The 26,843-nt window shown below is 42.6% G+C and overlaps 3 protein-coding genes across 5 annotated transcripts; 1 reads left to right on the top strand and 2 right to left on the bottom strand.

Moving 5' to 3' along the window:
* Window positions 1-853: 853 nt before the first annotated feature.
* Window positions 854-25,758, bottom strand: LOC124142398 (ubiquitin-associated protein 1-like). 3 transcript variants are annotated; one of them, XR_006862177.2, is made up of 9 exons: window positions 25,640-25,758; window positions 24,366-24,423; window positions 23,676-23,749; window positions 16,517-16,576; window positions 14,709-15,833; window positions 13,807-14,028; window positions 7,430-7,531; window positions 4,161-5,181; window positions 854-4,128 (listed from the first exon to the last, which is right to left on the bottom strand). XR_006862177.2 is itself a non-coding variant. In XM_046510848.2 (8 exons), exons 2-8 carry the CDS (start codon window positions 24,409-24,411, stop codon window positions 5,056-5,058), a joined length of 1,755 nt encoding a protein of 584 aa, XP_046366804.2. In that variant the 5' UTR covers window positions 24,412-24,423; window positions 25,640-25,758; the 3' UTR covers window positions 854-5,055. The 3 variants fall into 3 exon arrangements, 2 of the variants coding, with proteins under 2 accessions (XP_046366804.2, XP_046366805.2); XM_046510848.2 differs by having other exon boundaries at window positions 854-5,181; XM_046510849.2 differs by having other exon boundaries at window positions 854-5,181; window positions 14,820-15,833.
* LOC124114164 lies at window positions 16,669-20,002 on the top strand. Its single transcript, XM_046474733.2, has 3 exons — window positions 16,669-17,149; window positions 18,229-18,344; window positions 19,070-20,002. Exons 1-3 carry the CDS (start codon window positions 16,696-16,698, stop codon window positions 19,844-19,846), a joined length of 1,347 nt encoding a protein of 448 aa, XP_046330689.2. The 5' UTR covers window positions 16,669-16,695; the 3' UTR covers window positions 19,847-20,002.
* Window positions 17,535-21,419, bottom strand: LOC124114165. Its single transcript, XM_048399567.1, has 3 exons — window positions 21,236-21,419; window positions 20,034-20,221; window positions 17,535-19,017 (listed from the first exon to the last, which is right to left on the bottom strand). The coding sequence occupies exons 1-3, from the start codon at window positions 21,417-21,419 to the stop codon at window positions 18,676-18,678; spliced, it is 714 nt and encodes a 237-aa protein (XP_048255524.1). The 3' UTR covers window positions 17,535-18,675.
* Window positions 25,759-26,843: the final 1,085 nt, after the last annotated feature.

Genomic DNA, 26,843 nt, shown 5'->3' with positions numbered 1-26,843 from the left:
CCCAAGGGACGCAACTCTGCACAGCGAATTGCGACGCCTTAGACGACCGGGCCACCCGTGCCCCCGCCACTTGTCCGAAGTCTGAGAAGAGTAAATTTCCTTTCTGTGTCGTACACTAAGCTTACATAGTAACATTAAACTTAATAGTCAATAGAATCTGTTATTACACAGAAGTTTCTATCACTTTCATACAGCTACTAGAAGTAATTGCTAATTTTTATAATCTATTTTTGTTTTAATTAAACAAAGACTGGTGAATGAATGTTGTTATATGCCACAGTCAGCAACATTCTGCCATGTTGCAATGGCTTGTATGTAAAGGTAAGTCTGGGCCAGGTAAATCCGTGTTTGATCTCAAGAACAATGACATCATATGTCTGGACACGATGACACACAATCAGGCAGGTGACCAACTGATCCTCACTATAGTCACTTCTTCTGATATATAGTACTCAAAACAAGTTAAAGAACACATGATCCTTTCAAATTACTACAGTTAATCTGTCATGCCCTAACTTCTTTTGAGTAGTATACATTGGACCAATCCCCCACCAGGGTTGGGTCATTACCAGGTAACCAGGCACATTATGACACAAAGGTTACTTATACACAGGCCTTTTCGACCTCACGTAACACCCAACCACAGACAGTATTCCCTTACCAAACTTGGGAAGTTATAAACATAGTCACATCCATCAACACCACAGATTTATCTACGATTCCAAACACAGTGCCTCTGGCAGACAAATTGCTGAAACAAGTCGTTATTTTTCAAAATTGGGATTTTTCGTTCGTAGTTCTTATTTTCGTACAGGTATTTAACCTTGCATTCAATACAATACTGTACAACTAATCATTGTAACCTTTGCCTCTTTATTGTCTTGTAATCTGTGTAATACAAGTTGCCACAACAAAGCCATAGCATTTCATCATAATCTTACTACATGCATTAGGAAAATATAATTTCTAATTTGAGAATTTTTGTACTGGCATCTGCTGCAGACTTGGGGACAAATATTGGCTTGTAAGCAGGTGTAGATACATCCTTGAACACACACTGAGGTTACATCCCAGCTTATCACGCTAATAATATCATGCATGGAAAATAGGATCACAAGTTGTTTGTAGGCCAGACTTTCATCACTGTTTGTATGGACTTTTTATTCTGCATGTCCCACCTAAAGCTCCTGTAAATCATATATACATTTTCAAAGACAAGGATCTAAAACATTTCAACAAGCATAACAAGTGGGGATATGAAAAAACCCACATACATTTAATGAAACCTTTTTTAATCCAGTGACCTTTTTTGTACTTCTGCAAAATTTGCAACAGGCCGATTGCGAAATAAGAAAAGAACAGGCTGGCCTTAATAGTAATACATACAAGTTGTGATCAAGTAAACTGACATGATATACAATAATTAAATTAAAATTGTTTTTCTTTACAAAAGTACAAAAACGTGTTACAAACATCATGAATATAGAAAGACAGCAGAAATTACATAAGATCTCTGTTAATATTGCACAATTGAAAAAAAGAATTGGCTTCAATTTATCCTCATCTGACAATGAGCAAATAATAAAAGACAAAACATTAGCTACAACACAGTTCTCCTGGCAAGCCCTGCAATATAGCAATACTGTTGATGGGCCCTACAAGCAGGCAACACAGTATGACAATGTTCTAACCATTAAATAATATTCAATTCAACATTTGCTAAGGACCACACCTTAAACTGAAGATGACTATTTTGGTCCTTAGCAAATGTTGAGCTCTATACATGAACCCTTCATTCTGAATTGATACTTAATGTTTCTTCACTTCAGTTACCATATATCAACATTGCCCTTAATCACCTGCTCGTTGAGGAATTCGTAAGACTGGGTGCATGGGCTGTTTCGATTCACAAGATCATGCCCAATACTAAATAAGAAACATGCTGTTGTCAAAAATGATGTTGAAAATATCACTTGTCTGCCTTAGTTATTTCAGAACTTAGACATAATCAGGCACTTCTTGTGCCACAGCATCTATATATACCCTGGTAAACATCATGACGAAGAGTAACATGACTGCATCCCGCTGCTCTCATTGTAGCAGCAACTAGGTCATGTCCCGGACAGATGTGTGTTCATTCAAAACTCCTACCCACACACATGAGAATGCGCATATATCAATATGGGGAAGTTTCTACTGCAGATATACAAACTTGTAGCCACACACAGTAGCTTTCTTAAGAAACATGTGTTTCCATCATTGGTGTGTTTGCTCACAAATATCACAGTTTTTCAAAGTATTCTTCCTAAAAACAAAAGTAAATCACTTGGCTATTTCATGATCAATCTACCATAAATCTACTCTAACTCATCTATTCTGAATCATTTGACTTCATCAATATTCACCCTCATACATACCTAACCTAGTGACAGAACAGACATGTAATGCCATGGCCTAGTGACAGAACCGACATGTTATACCATTGCCTAGTGACACAGCTGGTGTGTCATACCATGGCCTAGTGCCAGAGCTGGTGTCATATACCATGGTCTAGTGACAAAGCTGGTATGCTATACCATGGCCTAGTGACAGAACCGGCACGTTATACCATGGCCTAATGACAGAACTGGTGTGTTATACCATGGCACAGTGACAGAACCAGCATGTTATACCATGGCCTAGTGACAGAACCGGCATATTATACCATGGCCTGGTGACAGAGCTGGTGTATTATACCATGGCCTAGTGACAGAGCTGGTGTATTATACCATGGACTAGTGACAGAACCGGCATGTTATACCATGGCCTAGTGACAGAGCTGGTGTATTATGCCATGGACTAGTGACAGAACCAGCATGTTATACCATGGCCTAGTGACAGAGCTGCTGGTTATACCATGGCCAAGTGACAGAACCAGCATGTTATACCATGGCCTAGTGTCAGAACCGGCATGTTATACCATTGCCTAGTGACAGAGCTGGTGTATTATACCATATAATAGTGACAGAGCTGGTGTATTATACCATATACTAGTGACAGAACCAGCATATAATGCCATGGCCTAGTGACAGAGCTGGTGCGTTATACCATGGACTAGTGACAGAGCAGGTGTGTTATACCATGGACTAGTGACAGAGCTGGTGTCATATACCATAGCCTAGTGACAGAACCAGCATGTTATACCATGGCCTAGTGACAGAACCGGCATGTTATACTATGGCCTAGTGACAGAGCTGGTGTGTTATACCGTGGCCTAGTGACAGAACCAGCATGTTATACCATGGCCTAGTGAAAGAGCCGGTGTGTTATACCATGGCCTAGTGACAGAGCTGGTGTGTTATACCATGGACTAGTGACAGAGCCGGTGTGTTATACCTTGGCCTAGTGACAAATCTGGAGTTATACCATGGCCTAGCGACAGAACTAGTGTTATACCATGGCCTAGTGACAGAGCCGGTGTGTTATACCTTGGCCTAGTGACAAATCTGGAGTTATAACATGGCCTAGTGACAGAGCTGGTGTGTTATACCATGGCCTAGTGAAAGAGCTGGTGTCTTATAACATGGCCTAGTGACAGAGCTGGTGTGTTATACCATGGCCTAGTGACAGAGCTGGTGTTTTTTATACCATGGACTAGTGACAGAGCCGGTGTGTTATGCCATGGCCTAGTGACAGAGCTGGTGTCATTTACCGTGGCCTAGTGACAGAACCGGCATGTTATACCATGGCCTAGTGACAGAACCAACATGTTATACCATGGCCAAGTGACAGAGCTGGTGTGTTATACCATGGCCTAGTGACAGAGCTGGTGTCATATACCATGGCCTAGTGACAGAACCGGCATGTGATACCATGGCCTAGTGACAGAGCTGGTGTGATATACCACGGCCTAGTGACAGAGCTGATGTGTTAAACCATGGCCTAGTGACACAGCTGGTGTGTTATACCTTAGCCTAGTGACAAAACTGGAGTTATACCATGGCCTAGCGACAGAACTAGCGTTATACCATGGCCTAGGGACAAAACTAGTTTGACTGCAACTAGACTGACTGCAATCAAACATGGCCTAGTTACAAAACTTGAGTAATACAATGGCCTAGTTACAAAACTGGTGTGTTATACCATGGCCTAGTGATGGAGCTGGTGTCATATACCATGACCTAGTGACAAAACTGGAGTGTTATACCATGGCCCAGTGACAGAGCTGATGTGTTAAACCATGGCCTAGTGACAGAACTAGTGTTGTACCATGGCATAGAGACAAAACTAGAGTTATAACATGGCCTAGTGACAAAACTGGAGTAATACCATGGCCTAGTTACAAAACTGGTGTGTTATACCACGGCCTAGTGACAGAGCTGGTGTGTTAAACCATGGCCCAGTGACAAAACTGGTGTGTTATACCTGGCCTAGTGACAAATCTGGTATGTTATACCACGGCCTAGTGATGGAGCTGGTGTCTAATGTGAACAAGTAAGGGTATTTTAAGACAAGGCTTCACACACATTATCCTTGTGATGATCTGCAACACTAACCCCTGAGTTACCTCAGTGACAGATCCCAGGGTGCATTACATTAAACCTATAAGTTACTTTGTCGTGGACTAGGATGAAATGCTGTTTATGACTGACTGCAATCAAACATGTCATCCTGTTAGACTGAGGTTAAACAGGAGATCACTAAGTTGAAAACAAATCTCAATGGACAAATGGTGAAGCTATCACACACCATTTCACTACAGTGATGCATATCCCCACCTCGCAACACTGGTTCTGGAGTTACCTCCACTATTTCTGTGCATCAAGCCAGGCATGACACATTTTACACGACTTGGTTTCGTTAACAGTGAAATGTCACACTAGTAAATGTTTCCAGTTGACAAAACAAATTTAACAGTAGAACAAAAATATAAAATAAACTGACTGATCAAGATAACATAGTGTTTTGTCTTGTAGTTGTACATGTACTACACATGGCTAAAAGATCGTGTAACAGAACTAACAATCGAAGGAGGTTGATCATAGTGACGGTGTCAGCTCTATCTGGTGGCGTGTGTCACGCAGTGAGGAAGTCCAAAGCTTTGTCACGATCCATGTTCTCCTTGACAAGGGCTTCTCGGATCTTGTCCTCACCAAATCCTAATTCCTGGAACTGCACAAACATCTCGAGGTACTTCTCAGCCTGAAATATGAACAATGTGCCACGTCAAGACAGCTATTCAGATTCAGTCCTATTTTTGAAAACAAGAAAGTCTCTTTTACATCCCTAAAACTATAATAACCTTTACCCAACCTTTCAGTGTATAGGACCTCACTAACACATCCTTCTTGAATCAAGAGCTAACAATTAAAAAAAATAATTTTAAAGTAAAATCGAAATATTTTTTACATTTGGATAGTGGCGATGGGTCCTTTCAAAAGTAGACCGAATGTGAAAACATCATTTTTTCTTCATCAAGGACCATCACCAGGTGCTGTTTCTTTGTTGTCAGGTAAGCGGTGGTGAGGTGAAATTGGGTTTAACGCCAGGTCCAAGATTGCACTTACATAGCGATGTGCATTCAAGTGTGTGTGTGTGTGTGTGTGTGTGTGTGTGTGTGTGTGTGTGGGTGTGTGTGTGTGTGGGTGTGTGGGTGTGTGTGTGTGTGTGTGTGGGTGGGTGGGTGGGTGGGTGTGGCTGCTTGTACTAGTCCGGACTGATGTCGATTTATAGTGCTAGCCCACAGAGATACCATGTCGCAGTTTAACATCTATACCCCACTCAGACACAGTTTACTGACTCCAAGCCGACCAGTCCTTGTTTTAGCCCCTTAATGCTGAGCACCAGACAGGGTAACAACAAGTACCATCTTTTAACGTCTTTTGGTATGAACGTCGCTATATAAGTGCAATAATCTTGGACGCGACGTTAAACCCAATTTCACCTCACCTCTTTTGGTATGACGCGGTGGGGGATTGAACGCTCTACCACTAGACCATGGAGACGGTCTGTCAGGTAAGCAGCAGATGCATTAAGGAGTAATGTAGGATAAGTAAAAATATATGTTCAACATTTTTTCAAGATTTCTTTCAAAATATTCTTTGTTCTCAATCATTAGTGGATCAACATATACACCAAAAACAGGGAAGTACAAGCAATCCATTCATTTCAGAGATTGGGTAAGATGGGTCTTAACACCATGTTGAACTTTAGGTATCACAATCATGTTAATGGCAGTGAAGCCCAATGTGTACGCAGTACACAGCCCCCTTCTTCAAAATCCTGGATCTGCCGGTGTGTGGACAAACCATGGGCAATCTGTTACCTCTTTTTCATCTTGCATTCACAAACTGATGGGGTCTTTGTCCTATGAGATGTTTTTTGTTTGTATGTTGTTTAACGCCACACTCAGCAATATTCCAGCTATATGACAGCGGTTTGTAAATAATTGAGTCTGGACCAGACAGTCCAGTGATTGACATCATGACCATCGATCCCTCCAATTGGAATACGATGATATGCATCAACCAAGTCAGCGATCCTGAACACCAAATTTGGTTAGTTACTTCTTACGACAAGCAGTCACCTCTTAGGGAAAGCATGGGTTGCTGAAGACCTTATCTAACCTGGATCTTCACAGGTCTGTGCAGTACATGATTCTATCCCAGGTACCTCCACTAACTAATTTGTTAGGCAGCCCACAACCAGCATCTGTTACACTAACAGTGAGTGAGCTTGATGTTACTCCGCTTTTAGCAATATTCCAGCAATATCACGGCGAGGGATACCAGAAATGGGCTTCACACATTGTACATGTCGGAAATCTAACCCTGATTTTCGGCATGACAAGCAAACGCTTTAACCACTTGGCAACCAAGACCACTGACCCACGTCCATCATGGTTTCAAAACATGCATAACATGGTTAAACAAGTGCAAAAGTGAGCGTGGCTAACTAATACTCCCGACATGCCTAGTGTGTCAGTAGTTACAAATTAAATAGCTAGGATAGGGTTAGCCTTTAGGGTTTGAAAAATTCATAAAAAAATGGAAAATTAATCAAAACAATTTTTTTCTTTTGACTGCACCCCTCCATAGCACACAGATTACATGTACTAAGTTTGAGATAAATCCACTGAATAGTTTAAGAGAAATCTCGTGGACAAAGTTTTCAGACGGACGTTAGGGTTTGAAAAATTCATAAAAAAATGGAAAATTAATCAAAACAATTTTTTTTCTTTTGACTGCACCCCTCCATATGACACAGATTATATGTACTAAGTTTGAGATGAATCCACTGAATAGTTTAAGAGAAATCGTGCGGACAAAGTTTTCGGACAGACAGATGGACGGACGGAATCTTGGTATAACTATAAACCCCCGACATTTTGTCGGGGGTATAATAAAACATATAAGTTCAATCAAATGAAACGCAGTCAAGCCAACTGTACCTTTGGGAAATTGTTGTCGAACAGATTCAGTGCCAACTCAGCACGGATTGGATTGAATCCTTTCTCCACCAGATTGTTAACATGACACAAGTACTCCACCACCTGAAAACAAGACCACAGTCAAATTAAATGTCTACACTGTCCACAGGGACTTAAACTGAACTGCCTGATGTCCATGTATAGTAATATGTACAGGTTGGACAGGTATAGCATCACCTGCAATTGATTTATTTCTGATACAAGCAAGAATGTTCTGACTGAAATTACGCATGTTGAATGTCTAATACTCTATGAAAGGGCTTTTAATGACATTACAGATGACTGGGTGGTGGTCAAGTGGCAAGAAACTATTTCATTTGTTAACCAAGCAAATTTATGCATTTCTGTTTCCATAAATGAAAAGGACTAAGGCCATGCCCACTAATGGACCACCATTTTCTGATTGGCTGATTATAGAATAGGCCAGGTTTGTCTCGCATTATTGCACTGAACTATGTCATCATTTGTTTGTTTTTTGCTTAACGCTGCACTCAGCAATATTGCGGCTATATGACGGTGGACTGTAAATAATCAAGTCTAGACCAGACATTCCAGTAATTTTGTAGAATTTTCCTATTCGGAATATTCTATAAGTAATACGTTACCACTGTTATACCGAGGCTGTTGTCTCCCACAACTGCTGCTATAGCGAAATCTACCACAGAGATCTCAATTACCTCATGCAGCACGTGCGTAACCACCTAGCTGCCATGTGACACCCTTCACTCTTGTCTCCTGCGAGAGCAAGTGCTCGGGGGACGGACGGGCGGGCAGCAGCCCAGTGGTAACGTATTACTTATAGAATATTCCGAATAGGAAAATTCTACAAATTACATTAAGTAATACGTTACCACTGTTATACCGAGGCTGACTACCACAGTAGGCGGTGGGGAGCACCTACAACCCGAATCCTGACTGCTAGCGTTCCTTCCGACCAGCGGAAGTAAACACCAAGGCGGAAGCACTCGATGCGCATGCACCTAGCTAGGCATTACCCTATAGGAATACCAAAGCACTGTCAAGCGCATACCGTAAGGCTCAATCGTCATTGCCAAAACGATTGGTGACTCCAAACAGCCCCACTGGATAGGTATTTCATCGCAGCAGCGGATGAGAACACTGTATCCGCGTGAGCTTAATCTTAGATCAGGTTAAACAGTCGAAAAGAGGGAAATTAATTTCATTCAGACCGTATATCCCAGAGCAAGCCTACTTAAAGTATGCATTAGGCGCGTGACCTAATTCCAGTATTTGTAAGCATGCATCACAAGGTTGGGATACACGACAGACAATTAAAGACATAATTGTCAAAATACAAATAAGGACAAAGCACACAAAAAGCCGCCCTCACCTGTGGTGTGAGTGCGCTGGTTTGCGGGACCCCAACTCCTGTACCCACGGCAGTGGGAACATTGGAGTCGACCCAGATTGACCACCGTGCAAGGTCAGACGCCTGAGGAGTTCGGAATTGCGCTGGGCACACCCCTTAGGTGCCCGCTTGCGCCGCGATCCGCGGGCCAAGACGGTGCACACTCTCCACGACGGCATCAGCGACCTGTTTGAGGTAATGATTGGCAAAAACCGAGTCAGAACGCCAGTAACAACCTCGTAATATTCTGCGAACAGAGATATTCGAGTGTAGGGCAAATGTCGCCGCCAGCGCCCTGATCTCGTGCGGGTTTGACCCCGCTACCGGTAACCCCCGAGACCGGTACGCCAGATTGATGACAGAACGAAGCCACAACGCAATCGAGTTGCGAGTTATGTCAACCGTGCGATTAGGGTTACACGATATGAACAGACGGTCACGCCCTTGTCTACGTTCATTCGAAGCCTTAAGATAATACTTAAGGGCCCTAACCAGACACAGCGCTCTGTCCTCAGTATCAGCAGGATGTAAGATTTCTTTGAGTGATCTTACAGTGAATTCTCTGCCCGACTCTCTGATTCTTGGCGACGAAGCCCATGAGCAGGCCCAGGCGGACCGCTCCTTCGTCACCCCTATCGAATCATACCTTGGCGACATCGAGTGCATGAATTTCGGATACACGTGCCGCCGTGGCAAAGGAGAGGAGAAATGCTGTTTTCCAAGTCACATGCCGGAACGAAACACTATGCAAGGGTTCATACGGAGCTTCCGTAAGTGATTGCAACACTAGGGAAAGATCCCAGGCCGTCGCCCGAAGGCGGCCCTTCTTAAGATCGTGCTGTTTGAAACCCTTGATAATACCCCGTATCACCGGCTCTTTGGAGAGACTGGTACCCATAGCAACGTCCCGTACCGTAGCCACGGACGAGACATAGTTGGCAATGGAACCCCCGGAGAGTTTCCGGGTCTCTCGCAAGTGAGACATGAAACGAGCAATATCCTGCACAGATACCTTATCTGGCGAATGAATGTGATGTTTACAACACCACTTCGTGAAAATAACCCAAAGTGCATTATACATGTACACCTTCTGGATAGAATCACGATGCATACTAACGTATGCCCGAGACGCCCGGCGAGAAAAAACTTTACTCCTCAGACGCTCGGTGACAACATCCACGCGTGCAGATTGAACTGCCCTGCGTTTGGATGAAGCTGACGGGTGTGAGGGTGGATCAAGAGATCCGGTCTCACAGGCAGTGGAAGTGGCGACTGCGTGACCTGGGTCAGCAAGTCGGGGTACCACGATCTGTTCGGCCACATGGGCGCGATCAGTAACATTCGACAGCGAACTCCTCGGAGCCGGCTTAGAATGTGTGGTATCAATGCTGTCGGCGGGTAAGCATAAGCGACCAAGCCCGTCCAGTCTAACGCGAGAGCATCGTGATCGATGGCCCTTGGGTCCGGGACTGGTGATACAAACAACGGGAGTTGATTGCCGGACCACCGGACGACCCAAACGTTCGCACAGCCACTGAAACACTACTGGGTTCAGCATCCACTCTGTGGGGCTCGGATCCTGAGGCCTCGATAGAGCATCGGCCAGAACGTTCCGCACACCTTGGATGTGACGGGCGCGTATCTGGCACGGGACACTGTCCACCAGAGCGTAAAACTCGAACGTGAGATCGAGTAGCGAGTGACTGTGGGTTCCCCCCAGTTTGTTCACATAGGACACTACCGTCGTGTTGTCGGTCGCCAGCATGAGCCGAGCGTCGACGAGACGATGCTTCCAGTGATTGACTGCGTTGATCACTGCCTTGAACTCGAGACAAGTGATGTGAAGACCTAGTTCGTCTACGCACCACAGCCCCAAGCTCACCTCCCCCTTTAGATGGGCGCCCCAGCCCACTAGAGAGGCGTCTTTATACAGGGTCAACGTGGCCCGGTAGGGCCGCATAGAGACTCCTGATAAGACAATGTAAGGGACCGTCCACCACTCCAGATGCGGACGGAGCAGATCCGGGAGGGCGACGGTCGCACTGTTCACCTCCGTTGCTAACAACTGGATTAAAAACCGTTGCAGCGGGCGGAGTTGGAGACGACCCCGTGCGGTGCAGTCCTGGGCTGATACAAGTAGCCCTAACAGCTGTTCCCAAAAGTGAACAGTCTGTTGCACCGCTAAGACTTTGGCAATCATCGCCTGAATTTTGTGCCACCGGTCTGGGGGGACAAAGAGGCGATGGGACACCGTGTTGAACCGACCTCCGATGAACAGCAAGTTCTGAGAAGGGGTTAACTCGCTCTTGGGGAGATTGATAATCCACCCAAATTGCTCCAAGAGCCGACGTGCGAAATCGAGATGGCGTGACAGGGTGTCCGTCATTCGATTTGCTACTAGCGAGTCGTCCAGGTACGCGAAGTACCGGACACCCCTCCTGTGGAGGAACCCCACTATGGGGGTGGTTAACCGGGTGAACAGCCAGGGAGCGGACGTGTGAATCATTCTGAGTTCGGCACTGTCCTACTTGGGAACGAGAAATATCCTGGAGTAAAACCCCGGTGTTATTTCTAGTAGAGCTAACTCCCGTACTGCCCCTTCTCCACCAACCTGCCGATGGCATCGGCAAGGATGGGAAGATCGGTTTCCGAATCGAAACCTGCCAACGGGGCAACGGATTCGCTTTGAGATCAAGCCGATAGCCGTCCCGAATCGTGTTGACCACCCACGGGTCGTTTAACAGTAAGTCTGGAGTCTGGCTCCCACTGGGGAAGGAGAGGGGGCCCTGACAGGTTGCGGCAGGCGCAACTGTCCAGGGCCAAGTGACTCGGGTTCACCTAAGGGCCAACCGAAGTTGGCGCTGTCGGCATACGAACCCCTCCAATGAGAGTCACCTGGAGGGGCCCTTGCCGTCCGTCGACGACTTGGGCTCCCCCCAGTTCCTCGTCTTCCCGCGAAAGGGCAGCTGATTGCCCATACTGGAGCCCTCAGGGCGGGGCTACTTCCCAGAGAAGAACCCGACCCCTTAGACCTACAGGCCGCAGCAGTCTGGGGCGCGCTCCGGTTAGGAGCGGCACCCAGGCGCCTATGCAGGGACCCAACAAGAGCAAGTGTGTGCCGAGAGTCCTCGGCAACGTACTCCAGGGAAGCATTTAAACTGAGCAGGCAGTTGTAAATGCGCTGGTCACGGTCCGTGGGAGAACCTTCGACCAGACGGGCCGCTGCAGCCAAGTAAGTGTCTCAGTGAGACATGGAGTCCAGCTGGTGCAAGGTAGCTTGCGTTACCGTAGCAGCCGGTGGGGCACGGACACCCAACCGCTCAACATGGGCCTCCGCGGTAGGACCAGCCTCGGGAAAGGCAAGGTCATGTACCGGGAATAAACCCTTTCTCCACGACGTCGGAGGTAACGGGAGACCCCGACCGGAGGCCGCCGCGAAGGCGTTCTCCAAGGAAGGCTTGAAACCGCGCAGCAAGGTCGATGCGGGGAAAGCCGTGTCGGAAGACTCATCGTATACCTCGGAGGAACCCACAGTCGTGGATTCCCCGCGGTACCGGCCGAGGCATGTCCTCAAAGAGGTCCTAAACCATGGCCACGCGGTCCTAAACCGATAGCGGGAGCAACGGTTCGGGGGAAGGACCGGTGACCACGGGAGCCGCCGCCGTACCGGTGGACCCCGCGGCCACCGAAGTGGCCGGGGACGGAACAGCCAGCGGCCTATCCTGAGATAAGGCCGCCAGCTTGGAGTCCACAAGTTATGCAAGTAATGCAGCGACGGAATCCCCGGACAGCACACGGGCCGCCAAGAGATCCGCCGCTTTACCGGTGGACCCCGCGGCCACCGAAGAGGCCGGGGACGGAACAGCCAGCGGCCTATCTTGCGATAAGGCCGCCAGCTTGGAGTCCACAAGTTTCGACAACAATGCGGCGACGGAATCCCCAGACAGCCCGAGGGCCGCAAGGGGATCCGCCGCAGCCGAGGAGGTGGTACCCGCACGGGGACCCCGACCGGACGAACCGGCCACCACAGGGGTGGAGACGGACTGTACGTACAGCCGGTACCGCTCAAACTCCGCAGGCCCCAGACCTTCGCACAGGATGCACCGGGTGTCCCCGCAAGGAACCCTGCACCGCGGGCAACGATCGTGGGGATCCCGGGACGACAAAAACTTTCTGCACACCCCACAACTCCTAGGAGCAGGGGTAGAGGGGGTGGATACTGGGGACATATCCATGTCAGACATTGATTGTTTGCTATAAACAAAGAACAAAACATGGTTACAACGCACGCACCACAATGATTCACAAACGAACATTTTCACAAGAAAATAAACGAGCAATGTGAACATATAACATACACATATAACTTTTATTAAAGAAATAAGTTATGTTAACCCCCAAAACATACAAGAACAGGGGAAACGTAAAACACAACGTGCATACGCGAACCCCGCAAGTATATAGAAAAAAGGGCGGGAAAATTTTTTCGTTTGGCGGGAAAATTATAACCAAGCGTAGCTACCGCAACGACCCATAAAAACACAGTTTATTAGAGAATAAACTATAATAAATATCACCAAATCTTCAAGGAACGCTTCAGCAGGAGAAAACACGTCTTGCTAAGCAGACGAAGGAGACAAGAGTGAAGGGTGTCACATGGCAGCTAGGTGGTTACGCACGTGCTGCATGAGGTAATTGAGATCTCTGTGGTAGATTTCGCTATAGCAGCAGTTGTGGGAGACAACAGCCTCGGTATAACAGTGGTAACGTATTACTTAATGTAATGACATTGAATTTAAATATGATGTTTATTTATTTCTATTTTTTTAGCTTCCTGCCAATTTACCACAATTTCAATGTAAAGGTAACCATATAAATGTAAAGAATATTATGCCCACAGATCTGATATAGATAAAAGAGTTTTTAAAAAAACCAAAACAAGTTAATTAAATAAGCATGCAGTCCTCACCTGTTTTTCGTCTGTTCCCTGTTTATGTACAGCTCGAGCCACCTGTGGTCGAGAGAAGCCCATGGAGATGAGGTTAGCAGCAAACTTCTGCGCCTCGCTGGAGAGGGTTGTGTACGGGTCAAACTCGGAGGGACTGGTGAGGTCCGAGCTGCTGGAGGAGGAGTGCACCGAGGAGGACATGACGTCAGGTGTCGGGGGCAGGGGCTTGTAGGGGTTCCAGGTCTGCAAGCAAATATACACAACATTTAGGTCATGAGGCTGAAGCATAAACTTAGGATACTAGGAAAAATTATATCAATATGAGGTCTAATACTTGTAATAATAATATAATTATTAAGAAGGAAATGTTTATCATGTTTATCACAATCTTATTAGATCAGATTAAAATAATTATTTTTGATAGCTTGTAAAATTGATCAAACAAAAGACCTGACTTCAAACTCCTGAAGAGTCAAAACCAAAAACAACAAAGAAACAACGATATATTACAGACAATATTAGTAGTTGGAATAGTTCGTAGCATGGTTACCGTAATTAAATGTAACCATGGTAACGTGCAATTTCTTACAACAATCAGACAAACAACAGAAATAGGATGTATGCAAAGAATCATGCATGCATGCATGCATAAGTCAGGTATGTTATTAGTCTGGTATTAACTAATGCGTGCATATATCAGGAATATTATAAATCTGGTAATAACTCACTCATCCAGCATAATTAAATAAGCATCGGCCACTGATTAGCACTGATGGTAATGCTGTAAAGAATCAAATAGCCCATCATCACTGTGTCAATATGATCTCAACAAAGCTGACACTGTAGGTCAAGGGGTATGATTTATACAGGGCCAGGGTGTCAGTAGGCATTTCAGCCATGTTCCTAAACTGCAGGCAACCCACCTGTCCTGACGACGGTCTTGACGGTGGTGAGTAAGAGAGAGGATACACGGTAGACACGTTGCTATGATCGGAGTACAAGTCAGGGTTACTTCGGGCCGTTCTCATACTTGCCTCACTCTGTTGTGCACATGTGACAGAAGAAGTCTCACAATGTCGACTGTACTTGTTCAATACGCCATTGCTAACAGCCGACGGGTTCGCCGCTACAGCCGCCGCACTGGGCTCAGGGACAGTGTTTTCACTTAATGTCTTCGCTAAACTATCAAGCCCTGGGGACAACACTGGTCGGACTTTGGACATGGGGGTACCTATAGGGGGTAACACTTGTCTGTATATCTTATTGCTAGCAGCAGGATCAACTCTGGGGCTGCTGTTGTCAACACTGTCCACTGTCTCTTTGTCACTGGCCTTGAAGGAGACACTGTTACTCCCTTGACTGTTGTAGTCTAGCCTCAGTTCAACATAGTCGCCCTCCTCAAAGGGCTGACTCTGAGGAACGAACACTGGTGCTGGACTGTGTCTGTCCAACCTCTCCCCATCACTGCCAGGCTGTTGTGCTGTTGTGCTCTGTACATCTGTTTTTGACATGGCGCCATTAAGAGCAGGACTGTTGCACGTGTTATTTGACATGTTGGTATCACAGTTAGTTGTATTGTTGCTAGGCGACAAGTCTGATGGTGGATTATTTAGAGGCCCTAACAGAGTTTTGAGCTCCTCCATTTCATTTATCAACTGACGTTCAACATTCTCAAATGGGTCATCCTCCCTCTCAAACAGGGCGAGATCAAGGTCAACAGTTTTTGTGGTTTCTTGTTGAGCTGGTTCAACAGTCTTTGCTGGCATGATAGGAACTGGTGTGAGGATATCATTGGACATTGTAGCAAGGGCTGGCTGGGGCTGAAGTGCAGGTGCTTGCTGGGGGAGTAATGCACTTCCCTGGAATGGTGCCTCAGCTGTTCCGTTTTCCCCCCCATCTGAGCTATCACTGTCATCTGAATCCTGTGGCTGAGATAACTCCTGGATGGCATTGGCCACTTTTTCTGCCTTCAGCCTCTCTTGTTCCACCTTGGCCTCTTCTCTGGCTTGTGCCCACCGCAACACTGCATCTTCCGTCTCAAACAGGTACTGGAAAAAACAGCAGCATAGAAATAATCAGGATAATAGTGGCAGTGAATGCAGCTTCAGCAAAATTTCAGGAAGTTCAGGGAAGGTGCACAAGACATGGACACACATTTTACCCATGTGGGAATCAAACCCACAACTTCAGAATCCTGAGCAAGCACTTCATCAACCATCCCATAGATATATCACAATTACATCACTGTCACAAAATAAGCATTGCCATGTTTGTGGTGTCACTTGATTGATTATTTAGGGTGGACGACACTAAAATTGTCTAAGTTAGTCATCGGGAACATCCCTATCAACGGAATCTAATGGTCCCAGGACAAAACCACCCTCACTCAAGTCACAAATGACAGAACAGAGTTTCATGTTACCTGCAGTTTAACTTGGTGTGTTCTGTCTTAGATATTAGAATTAAAAAAAGTAATAGTCTTGGTTCCCAGGCACCTCCTGCATCATCATGAAGTTTGCCGCACGTTTTATTTCTATTTCCATTTTTTTTTTAAATAAAAAAATCCTCAAATATAAAGTCCAACGGTAGACAAATACTATATTCCAGTATTTTACTCAGGCAAGGAATACATTTATGTTGGAAGGCCCTTTCCCACAACATCTGTTTATTTGCCTGAGAACCATTTATTTTATTTTTTTAAAGCCTGAAGTGACAACTGTATTGCACCTACTTCATCATTCACAACTTGTGAGGCACTGGCTGTATCCCTCAACTCAGGTGGTAGGAAAACCTGCAAATTGGCAAAATCATTAAAAACTTGTATGAGTGATGGAATCATAGGTGAAATAAAGAACTACATTATGTAAAGGGGCATTCACACGGTACAACTAGTTGTATACAATTTGTTGCATGCAACTAGTTGCACGAACTGAAGTTGTATACAACTCGGCATTCACACGGCGGCGAGTTGCATACAACTCGGATCTCGCGAGATCTCAATTTTTAAGACGATGTTTACATTACGTCATGGCGTCCGCGTATGACTATGATAGCGATGACGATATACTTGAGATTGCCACAGTTGCGTTGCTTGTGGATTGTTCACAAGTAAGAACCAAGCGGTCATGTTGGGTCAGGCCATGGATTGCTAGGCGAGGGCAATTTGGAGCATACAGCGCTCTTTTGGCTGAGCTCGAAGCCGAGGATACAAAGGCCTTCTCCAATTTTCTTCGCATGAACAAGTCAAGCTTCACCGATCTCCTAGATCGCGTGTCACCTCTTATTGCCAAAACAGACACCCCCATGCGTGATGCCATTCCACCCGGTGAGAAGTTGGCCATTACTCTCCGCTATCTAGCCACCGGTAAGTATACTCTTGCGAAAAGAGATCTATTGTTTACCCGTGATCAGCTGTTATTGAAGGGCAAGGACACGATGAACAGGCAAATGCTCCTCACATTGTACAATGGCATAATCGCTTGTTATGCATCAACGGAATAAGTGTGCGAGGAGCTTTGAACGAGGGTCTAACTGTGTGCCCGCCAGCTTTTCGCATATGTTATTGTATCTGTTACGTTACCTAAAATAAAGATTAGGCCAATCACTACCTCCAACAAACACATTGCTACATCTCATCATACCAGTATATAGGCAAACAGTAAAACTGAGTATGGGTGAATGAGAATGCTTGATTTTCCACTGTAAGTCTATTATCTTTAATGTATTGCCATAGAAAACATAAACGCTCATTTTGAAGATGAATTGTATTTATTTTGTACATGTTCAGGTATATTTCATCAATGTGAAGTGTCTGTTTTGAAATATAAATATGTTAAGTGCAGACAATTTCTTCTTCGCACAATTGATCACATACAGCTTTATTATTTCAAAATATTTTTCTTATTACATTTTACTCAATTAAATTATTCAAAACCCGCAAACAATTCTTTATTTGACACCAATACATAGGCACTTTAAATTGGCATGTTAACATTAAGAGACACAACCACCATCTTTGGCATTTACATTCTCATTCTGGGTCTGTTACTTAGAATTTATTAATTAGAAATGTTAGTTAGAATTAATGTTGTTTTTATTCTATAAAAAAATAATTACAAGTTCAGATCATGACATATTTTCATCAATTATTATTGTGAACTGTATATATCAAAGTGATATAATAATTGACACAAGTGTGTAAATAACCAGATGCCATGAAACAGTTTCATTTACATTTGTTATTGATTCAAAGATGTGAAAATTAGTACATATGTACTACATGAAGTGGGTATGCAATTGTAAATGATATAATAATTGATTTAAGTTTAAATTCTACTTTGTATTACATCTTTTTATGGTAGGTAATGTTATCTCCAAGATTGAGTGATGCTATAATGATAATCTATGAATACATATTTTTATGGTTTTTTTAATTTTCAACAGGAGATAGTTACAAGTCACTGGAATATCTATACAGAATACCAAGCAACACAATATGTGGATTTATTCCTCATGTCTGCCAAGCGATTTATGACTCATTGAAGGATGATTACCTGAAGGTATTGTTGATATTTTTATTAAAAATTATTTCCTGAAAGCAAAGTTTATTGAAAACAATATAAATAGCATAGGCACCAGTTGACAACCTGGTCTTTTGTGTGTGTACAGTTTCAAGAAAGAGTACTGGTCTGGATATGGTCTGGAAAAACACACCACTATGTACAGAGTCAAAGTAAAAATTGTTGCCATGGAAACATGAATTTTTAAAAAAATTCTAATTGACAAAATGCACCACATCATCCCCTGATTAATACATATACAAGATTTGGTCAAAACTCTCATGTTTTTCAAATTGTGCATCATAAATAACCTCTAAATAACAGTTCCACTTCAGTTGTCTAACTGAGCTTCAAAAATTAATTGTTGTATTTTTATTTTTAATTCTTGTCTCTTTCTGTCATTGGTGACATTTGTTAATTCACTCGCTATGTATTTAGCAAACAACATGTCCCCACTATTCTCTTTTGCTGCCCTTCTTTGCTCAAGTGATTTCAGTGTTTGCAGAACTTGTGTTTGCAAACTGTTATTGTCTGAGCGCCTTGCTTTCTTGATTGGTGTTGACTCTGCCAGGGGCAGAGAAGGGCAGTCTTCTGTATCCATTTGACTTGTGAACAAACTGTCAGAGGCGCTGCTTTGCTCCTGTTCATCTGTGTCTTGTCTCTCTGAGCTGTTCTGTAAATTTAAGGTTCCAATGTTATCCTTTATTTTTTATTTCCAATTTCAGGTTCCAACCACAGAACAGGAATGGGCAGACATTAGTCAGGGATTCAGTGACAAGTGGCAATTCCCACACTGTATAGGAGCACTGGATGGGAAACACATTGCCATTCGGGCCCCTACAAACTCTGGATCATTGTATTACAATTATAAAAATTTCTTCAGCATTGTTTTGTTGGCCCTTGTTGATGCAAATTATAAGTTTATTTATGTTGACATAGGAGCCAATGGAAGAGCCAGTGATGCAGGTATATTTGCAAACTCCTCATTGTATGCAGCTATGGAGAACAATACTCTGAATGTACCACCCCCTTCCCCCCTTACTGGACGCCAAGAACCTGTGCCCCATGTCATTGTTGGGGATGATGCTTTCCCACTAAAGACATATATCATGAAACCATTTCCCTTTAGAGATACTACAGAGGACAAAAAGGTCTTCAATTATCGCCTTTCTAGAGCTAGACGTGTCTCTGAAAATGCATTTGGCATACTTGTAAACAGATTTGCTGTATTTCAAAGAACTATTACTGTTGAACCTGAAAATGGCATTAAGATTGTTATGGCATCTGTGGCTCTTCACAACTTTCTTCGCACAAAATGTGACAATGTATACACAGAATCAAATAGCACTGATATTTCTGTTGTAAGAGAGAGTAGAGCAACATCACTTGTCCAGCAAGGGGGAAACAGAAACACTGCCAATGCAAGAACTGTTAGAGAGGAATTTGCAGAATATTTCTCTACAAATGGTCAGGTTCAGTGGCAATGGGACCATGTCATCTAAAGTTATATTTCTAATACCCTTTACCTATAGTACAGATGTATATCACACATTGTACCCATGTCGGGAATCGAACCCAAGGTCTTCGGCGTGACAAGCGAACCCTTTAACCACAGGCCGCCCTCATTTGAATGAATTTTATCAACAAAATAATGATAATGATAAATATGCCTATTTTCATGACACCAACCATGTTGTTCACTGTGTTCTTTTGATGAACCTGCCTCCTCAGAAATGGATCCAGAAGTTGGAACCATTCCCATGTGGAAACATAGACCTCATCGGTCCCTGCTCCACTCTTCTTGGACAGGGTCTCCTTCCTCAGCTCCTTACCATAGTATGTTCGTAAGGTAGAAATTTTAGTTGGGACTTGATCAACTAGAAGAGACATAAATATTGTCATATTAGTATCAAATGCTGGAAACAAGAAAGTGACGGGTAGTTGGATTCTTTAACAATGTTTACTGATGGAGTGAATGTAATTCAATATTACATTTAGGGACTGAATTTATTAAGATTAAGATACACAACACAGAGCAATTTAGGTTTTATTACATAAGAACATAAATAAACATGAACTTGAGTTCATTAGTGTGAACAATCTGATAACATTATAGAACTGTGTGGAATTAACATAATGATTGATAACACACACACATGACAAAGTAAGACTATTTGTAAGACTGTTATTTGGAATATGCTCATGTACTTTATGATCATGTCTGAAAATCATCATGGAAATATATGTCTACTTGAATTAACTGTGATATGAATTGTTGCTAATATAATTTAAATGATTTTTGTATGTATATATGCAGCTGTACAATATGATTGATTGTTAATATTTCATTGTTGTAAAATATCCAGATAAAATATAATTAATCACTGAGCCGGAATATTCCTTATCATTTCATAGAATAACATACTTAAGCGGTCTCTATTCCAACATTAGCATGACATGTATCACTCCAATGGAGCCTCTCGCATGTAGGTCAAATAGTGTAAACAGAAAAGCGTGCATCGACATTAAAAAGGGTTGTAATAACATATATCGGTGACTGCACATAGTATGAGATATAGCTTCTCAAATTCAACATCATTTCAAGCTGAACACGTATTTCTGATTCATTTTATGTTCGTTGATCTGTCTGAACACGCTCGAAGAGCAGACGTACGTTGTACACACCTATCAATCGCCGAAGTAAGAGGTCAGAGTTCATCACATAAAACAATGAATTAGAAGTATGAAATCGTTATCTGACCCTTCTATGTGTACACATGTACCAAACTAACCATTTCCGCATTGTCATAATACCCGAAAACGAGTACAGCTTCTACAAATGCCGTGTGTCACCAGCTGATACTTCGCATATCATGTTCATCAATTCTCACCTGTAATCCCATTACCCATCATCTCTGCAATAGAGATGTAGGCTGCTTGTCGGTGTTCCCGCTTGGAATAAAATGGACTGGATACATTCCACAAGCAATCATGGGACGCATAATAGCCGATAAACCGCTCCGTTTCCACTCTAGACATCTCAAATTTCTTCAAGCGGGACGCTGGGGTCGCCATGATTGTTTACATTTGGAGGTGAAAATATCACGTGATTTGGATACGCGTTTTGATTGGCTGCGTACGTACAACTTGTCGCATGAAAATAGAGCATGTCCTATTCCGTACAACTCACGTCCAACAAGTTGCATGCGTCAAAAGTTGGACCGACTTGCCCATTCACACGATGCAATGTGTTGCATGCAACAAATTGTATACAACTAGTTGTACCGTGTGAATGCCCCTTAAGTAGTGTAAAAAGTAAGTAGTAAAAAAAACTGCCAGGCTACCATCAGGACCCACAGATTTTAGAAGCTGCAGGCCCGAGGAAAAATCTTTAGGTCCTCATTTAAATAACTGCAGCTTATTGTGACAAATAAATAGACACATAAATTGACTGCAGGCCATAGGGACCCATGCAAATTTGAAACTATGAGCCCAACACAAGATCTGCCTGCCACAGGCCTACGTCAGGTGCATCCTTCGAACACTGCTTGTAACACCTGTAAGCAGGCAAGTCTGCTTTAATGCCGCTTTGAACAGAATTCATGATCATATAATGATGTGTCAGCTTAATAAGGGAGGAAAGCCCAAAGTGCTCAGACATTTACCACTTTGATGAAACCCATGACATGGGTATGGTGCTGACAAACATTGAAATGTAATAATTGTGGGAAAGCAGGATTCAAACCCACGATCATCACGTGCCTAAATTGACGCAAATTTGTACAACAAACTGCGGCACCTTAGACGACTGGGCCCCCAATTATTTGTTAAAGAATCCAGCTATCTGATTGGCCAGTTGCTGTCTTGTCATGACTTCATGATATAACCTTTGATGTAGCATCACTTGCTTGTCACGTCATAATTGATCCTGTTAGTGTTACGACACTGTAAGTCGGTCACACGATAGAGGTTATTGTCACAGAACCATATTCTCACCAATACATGCTTGCCGTAAAAGGCGACTATGCTTATAAGAGGAGGTGACTAATGGGATTGGGTGGTCAGGCTCTATGGCTTGGTTGATGCATGTCATTGATCCCAATTACGTGGATCGATGCTCATGATACCAATCACTGGATTGTCTGGTCCAGACTCGATTATTTACAGACCGCCGTCATATAGCTGTACTATTGCTGAGTGCGGTGTTAAACAACAAACCAATCAATCTCACCAATAATAAGTCTTTGTTACACATAATGATAAATATGTTCCATGTGTCACCAGTGGGGCATACAGGATTTTATGAGATGAACATTTGTGTACACCTCAAACCTTCTACTTTGACCCAGATTTAAAGATTTGCACCATGTGCATGTTGACATGAAAACCTATTTACACCAAACAAAACCAGATTGCACTCTGGTCCCATAAATGATCAAAGTTCAAACATAAGTTCAAACATAGGCCAATCTGCGACAAGTGTCACATAAATTAGAGACGTATTGCTGTTAGATGTAATACATTTTACGAACATGGGCACTGTACCCACAGTTTGATGACCTCAAGCCCAAGAAAGCATGACAAATTACCCACAACACAGGGATTAGCGATGTATGGTAAATAAAACGTAGAGGTATTGAGATATTTGTTGAGTGTGATCGATGTTGTGTGGACAAGTCATGAAAAAATTTGAAATATACTGACATGCACTTGGTTCATGCAGACAAAAATATTTGATTGCATTTTGCAATTACAGGTTGCAACAGTGCATGTTATTATATTCATACATAGCTAAATCAAGCCCTGATACCATGTTGCTGATCATGTCGATTGTCATGATCGTAATTATAATAGAAACATGAATGACTTTCATGAACATGACGAACATAGTCGCTGATAATGAAACAATGGATCATATTGAATACAATTTCTTGTCAACAATTTGTAAATTTTACATTAAGTTATATTTCTATATACTTATCCTATCTCACACTATGCATTTCTTCCTAATTTTTCCGATCCTTATGTGAAAACAAGGTTGAATAAAGTTTCCAGCTTCTAAAAATAATTCGCCCAAACACATCCAAGCATCACCATGGTCACTACCCCAACAAATGGGTCACGCAAAGTAATCCCGTAAGTTCGGGTGAACTGCTTTTAATAGCTGGAAACGTTTTTTTCCACATAAGGATCGAAAGAAGAAGGAAGAAATGCAAAGTGTGAGATAGGGTAAGTTTAAAAATTAAAGTTAACATTCCGATGTTCATCTACTATTTATTCTGAAGCATGCATTTCTCAGGTCATAGTTGTTAACAAAATGCTAAAACTTACCCTTGGTGGCGGTTTGAATTTCGGTCCCACTTTAAAAGGCACTCCATCGAGACAAGAATTACTGGATGCTAGACCTGAAACGTCATCCAATAACCATGATCAAAAAGTCAGCCAGGAGAGCCAGACTCATTTATTATCCAACATCTGTCCAATTCAACAAACATGCATTTAACATGTTTAGCAGTCACGTTCCGTGTTTACACAAATGCCTACATCACTAGACCGAAATGAACTGTGGACTAGTTACATATTACCAATGACATCTACCCCTGCCATGCATACACAGGTTACAAATAGGTGTGTTCATTAGTGGTGGGGCAATACACCAATGCATCGCTGGATCGCGATATTTTACTTCCCGATACAAGTATCAATCTTACTTCTTAGTCGCACATGAAGTAAAAAATATCGATTCATACCTTAAATGTTTACTTTAATGGCTGTTACACCAAACACTAATTAGTAGTGAAAATTAATATTAAAAAAGTTCATATTTTCATCCGCTGCATTATACTTGACACTGCCAGCTGTAAATCGTCAGTGTGCCAGGTAGTTGAGCATGTTGAGTGAGCGAGTTTGATTTTTGCATCTTCAAATGTCAATGCACTTTATCATGTTTATCATGTTAATCACTTTACACATGCTGACTGATGTTTAAAAGAAGATGAGAATGAAATAATCAGTACATACCTGTGCTGGAATTTCTAGAATGACTTCTGTTGTATGAGTAAGCCATTTCTCTTGTGATCTGCAAGAAATGGAACACACCAGAGTCAGTGTTTCTGAACCTGCTGAATTGTAGGCAAGAAAAAGTGATATTATTCACAAATGTACACAGGGGTACAACTTAAGTATGAACATTCTTAGAATTAGAGGCCCATAGCTCAACATGCTCAATGTTATTTACATCTTCCTGAGGCAAGGGAGTCAACTGACTATAAAAGTCCAGTTTCTACCCTTGCCGAACAAGGCTTGAAGTATGGAGTAAGATTTTGGCTGGACTAACGTCTATGCATAGTCCAATCAAAATTGCTAACGAAATCGATATCCGGTTTGTCAACTGTTGTGCAGAGATTTCTGCTGGTTGCACGATTTGCACAGCATGTGCACTCCCAACGTTCATATGTCTTTCAAGACAATTTGGCAGACGTAGCACTGCTGAAACTAATATTGATAGAAACATCCTTTTTTTCAGTCATTGTTGGTAGGTTGTTTAAAATAAAATATATATGGGTCATTGGGGAAATGACTATTTGGGGGAAATTGGAAAAATCATTTGACTACTAAATACATTCATTTATAAAAGTATAAAAGATTTAATCATTTTTTACGCAATTTAATCATATTAAAATATAAATTAATAAAAAAATTAAATTTGAAACCTCACACTGCACATTTGATTCCAAATAATTAAATTGAGCATGGTTAACTCTATTTAAAACATAGTGTGTTCATCTGCTAAATGAACTCACACAAAGTGAAAGTCAATTCTTAAATATTGCGGGTTGTGGTAATAGGTGGCCAAGATTCCTTTCCAACATACACACACATTCAAACAATTGACAAATATAAAAAAAATTTAAACTAAAATAATTCTATTGTGTGAAGCCATAAATAACAACATAAACATGATGGACCTCGAAGTTGTAAGATAATTACGAGATATTTTTAGGTTATCCGGAACCTGACAGGAAGCCATAATGTGATAGTACTCGTCACAATCAAGACTCCCAAACATGAGTTCCAAAGAGATGTAAACGTGCTCCTGTTTCCTCGAGGCAACATTGACAACATATTTGTGTAGCACTTTTTCAACATGTACCATCTCTCAGCTGTCTCTTCTTCTTGTGCGATGTAAACTAGCCTAGGCCTGGCCTGCACGATAGTTGTTAAACAAAAGAGGAAACCCTTTAGGGATACAACCGAGGCTAAATTGTTTCTAAATAATCGGAATCAGAACTCACACATCAGTTTATCTCCAATGAAACCATTGCGAAATCGTCACAAGATCTTGACATCTAGTTCCCTTTTACTCATTCTACAGCCATTTTCTCCACGGACGTCACTTCCGGAAACAACAGAAGGGAGGTAATCAGTGTTTACAAACGAATTCTTGTAATCAATCCAAAAGATAATAATGAATGTCCTGTTCCAGAGTGCATTTATTTTTGTTCAAAGTTTGGGTTGACTTTCTTAAGTGCGAAAGAATGATATTTATTGAAAGGTCAGTATTATGGACTATAAAATATGAACGAGGTGCATTTAATTTTTCTAGATTACGTAATGTACTTTTAATAGGGCCGAGAGCATATATCTGGTCACACAGTAATTAATCATCAAAAAGTTGCATGTACCTTTGCTGGCTCAAGTGTTATGACACCTTAGGTGGGACGTACAATCTAAAATTAGACACAAATGTCACCGAAGAGACACAACTTTACCTAAGAGATATCTTTTCTATCAATGAAATACTTAATACAAGTATATAATATTTTTCTTTTATTACTTGCCCGTGAAGAGACCACCTGTTTAATAAACATACAGCTGTATTACACATTGTGTCATACCATAGCGCGTGCTTATGTAGTGCCGGAACAAGTTCCACGAACAAACATTGAAAGCAGTGTTATATAGTTTACCAATGGTCTGGTGGATAACGCGTATGTCGGGTGAGGGGAAGGTCGGTGGTTCGATCCCCTGGCCACGTCATACCAAAAAGACGCTAAGAGGTGGTACTTGTTGTTACCTGGCGTTCGACAATTACGGGAAAACAAGGACAGGTCGGTTCGGAAACAGTATCATTATGTGTCCGAGTTGGGTATTCATGTCAAACTGTGGCATGCAATATCAACTGCATGGCTAGCACTAAAAGTTCGGATTAGTAAAAACAGTCACACCCGCACATGAGCAGTGTACAGCACGAGATTGAAATGCTCGTATACAAAAGAAATAATCTTAAACGCGATGTTCAACCCCATTTCACTTCATCGGTAAATAATCGAGCCTGCATGATCAAGTAAAAACAGTGGTTGATATCATGAACAATAGGGTTGCCGTTGGGAGTATGATGACACACAATCAACCTAGTAACCGAGTCACCACTTACTTCCTTCAGTTGCATTTAGCAATCTATTTGCCTTTTTCTAACATACAGATTATTTTCTTTCT

This window comes from Haliotis rufescens, unplaced genomic scaffold (assembly GCF_023055435.1).
Source record: "Haliotis rufescens isolate VD_foot unplaced genomic scaffold, xgHalRufe1.0.p SCAF_1, whole genome shotgun sequence".
Lineage (NCBI taxonomy): Eukaryota > Metazoa > Mollusca > Gastropoda > Lepetellida > Haliotidae > Haliotis > Haliotis rufescens.
Note: the sequence above shows the minus strand (reverse complement) of the source record. Positions and strands in the feature narration are given on the sequence as shown.

Bases quoted from the DNA above. Each gene is read 5' to 3' on its own strand.
- LOC124114164 (XM_046474733.2), top strand. From the start codon at position 16,696: ATGCAACTAGTTGCACGAACTGAAGTTGTATACAACTCGGCATTCACA. The intron at 17,150-18,228 runs GTAAGTATACTC...AATTTTCAACAG, and splicing joins TCTCCGCTATCTAGCCACCG to GAGATAGTTACAAGTCACTG. The intron at 18,345-19,069 runs GTATTGTTGATA...TTCCAATTTCAG, and splicing joins TGAAGGATGATTACCTGAAG to GTTCCAACCACAGAACAGGA.
- LOC124142398 (XM_046510848.2), bottom strand. From the start codon at position 24,411: ATGGCTTACTCATACAACAGAAGTCATTCTAGAAATTCCAGCACAG. The intron at 23,750-24,365 runs GTATGTACTGAT...ATGACGTTTCAG, and splicing joins TTCTAGAAATTCCAGCACAG to GTCTAGCATCCAGTAATTCT. The intron at 14,029-14,708 runs GTGGGTTGCCTG...ATTTGCTTGCAG, and splicing joins CAAGACCGTCGTCAGGACAG to ACCTGGAACCCCTACAAGCC.
- LOC124114165 (XM_048399567.1), bottom strand. From the start codon at position 21,419: ATGGCGACCCCAGCGTCCCGCTTGAAGAAATTTGAGATGTCTAGAGTG. The intron at 20,222-21,235 runs GTGAGAATTGAT...TGTCTCTTCTAG, and splicing joins GATGGGTAATGGGATTACAG to TTGATCAAGTCCCAACTAAA. The intron at 19,018-20,033 runs GTTGGTGTCATG...TTAAATTTACAG, and splicing joins AGAACACAGTGAACAACATG to AACAGCTCAGAGAGACAAGA.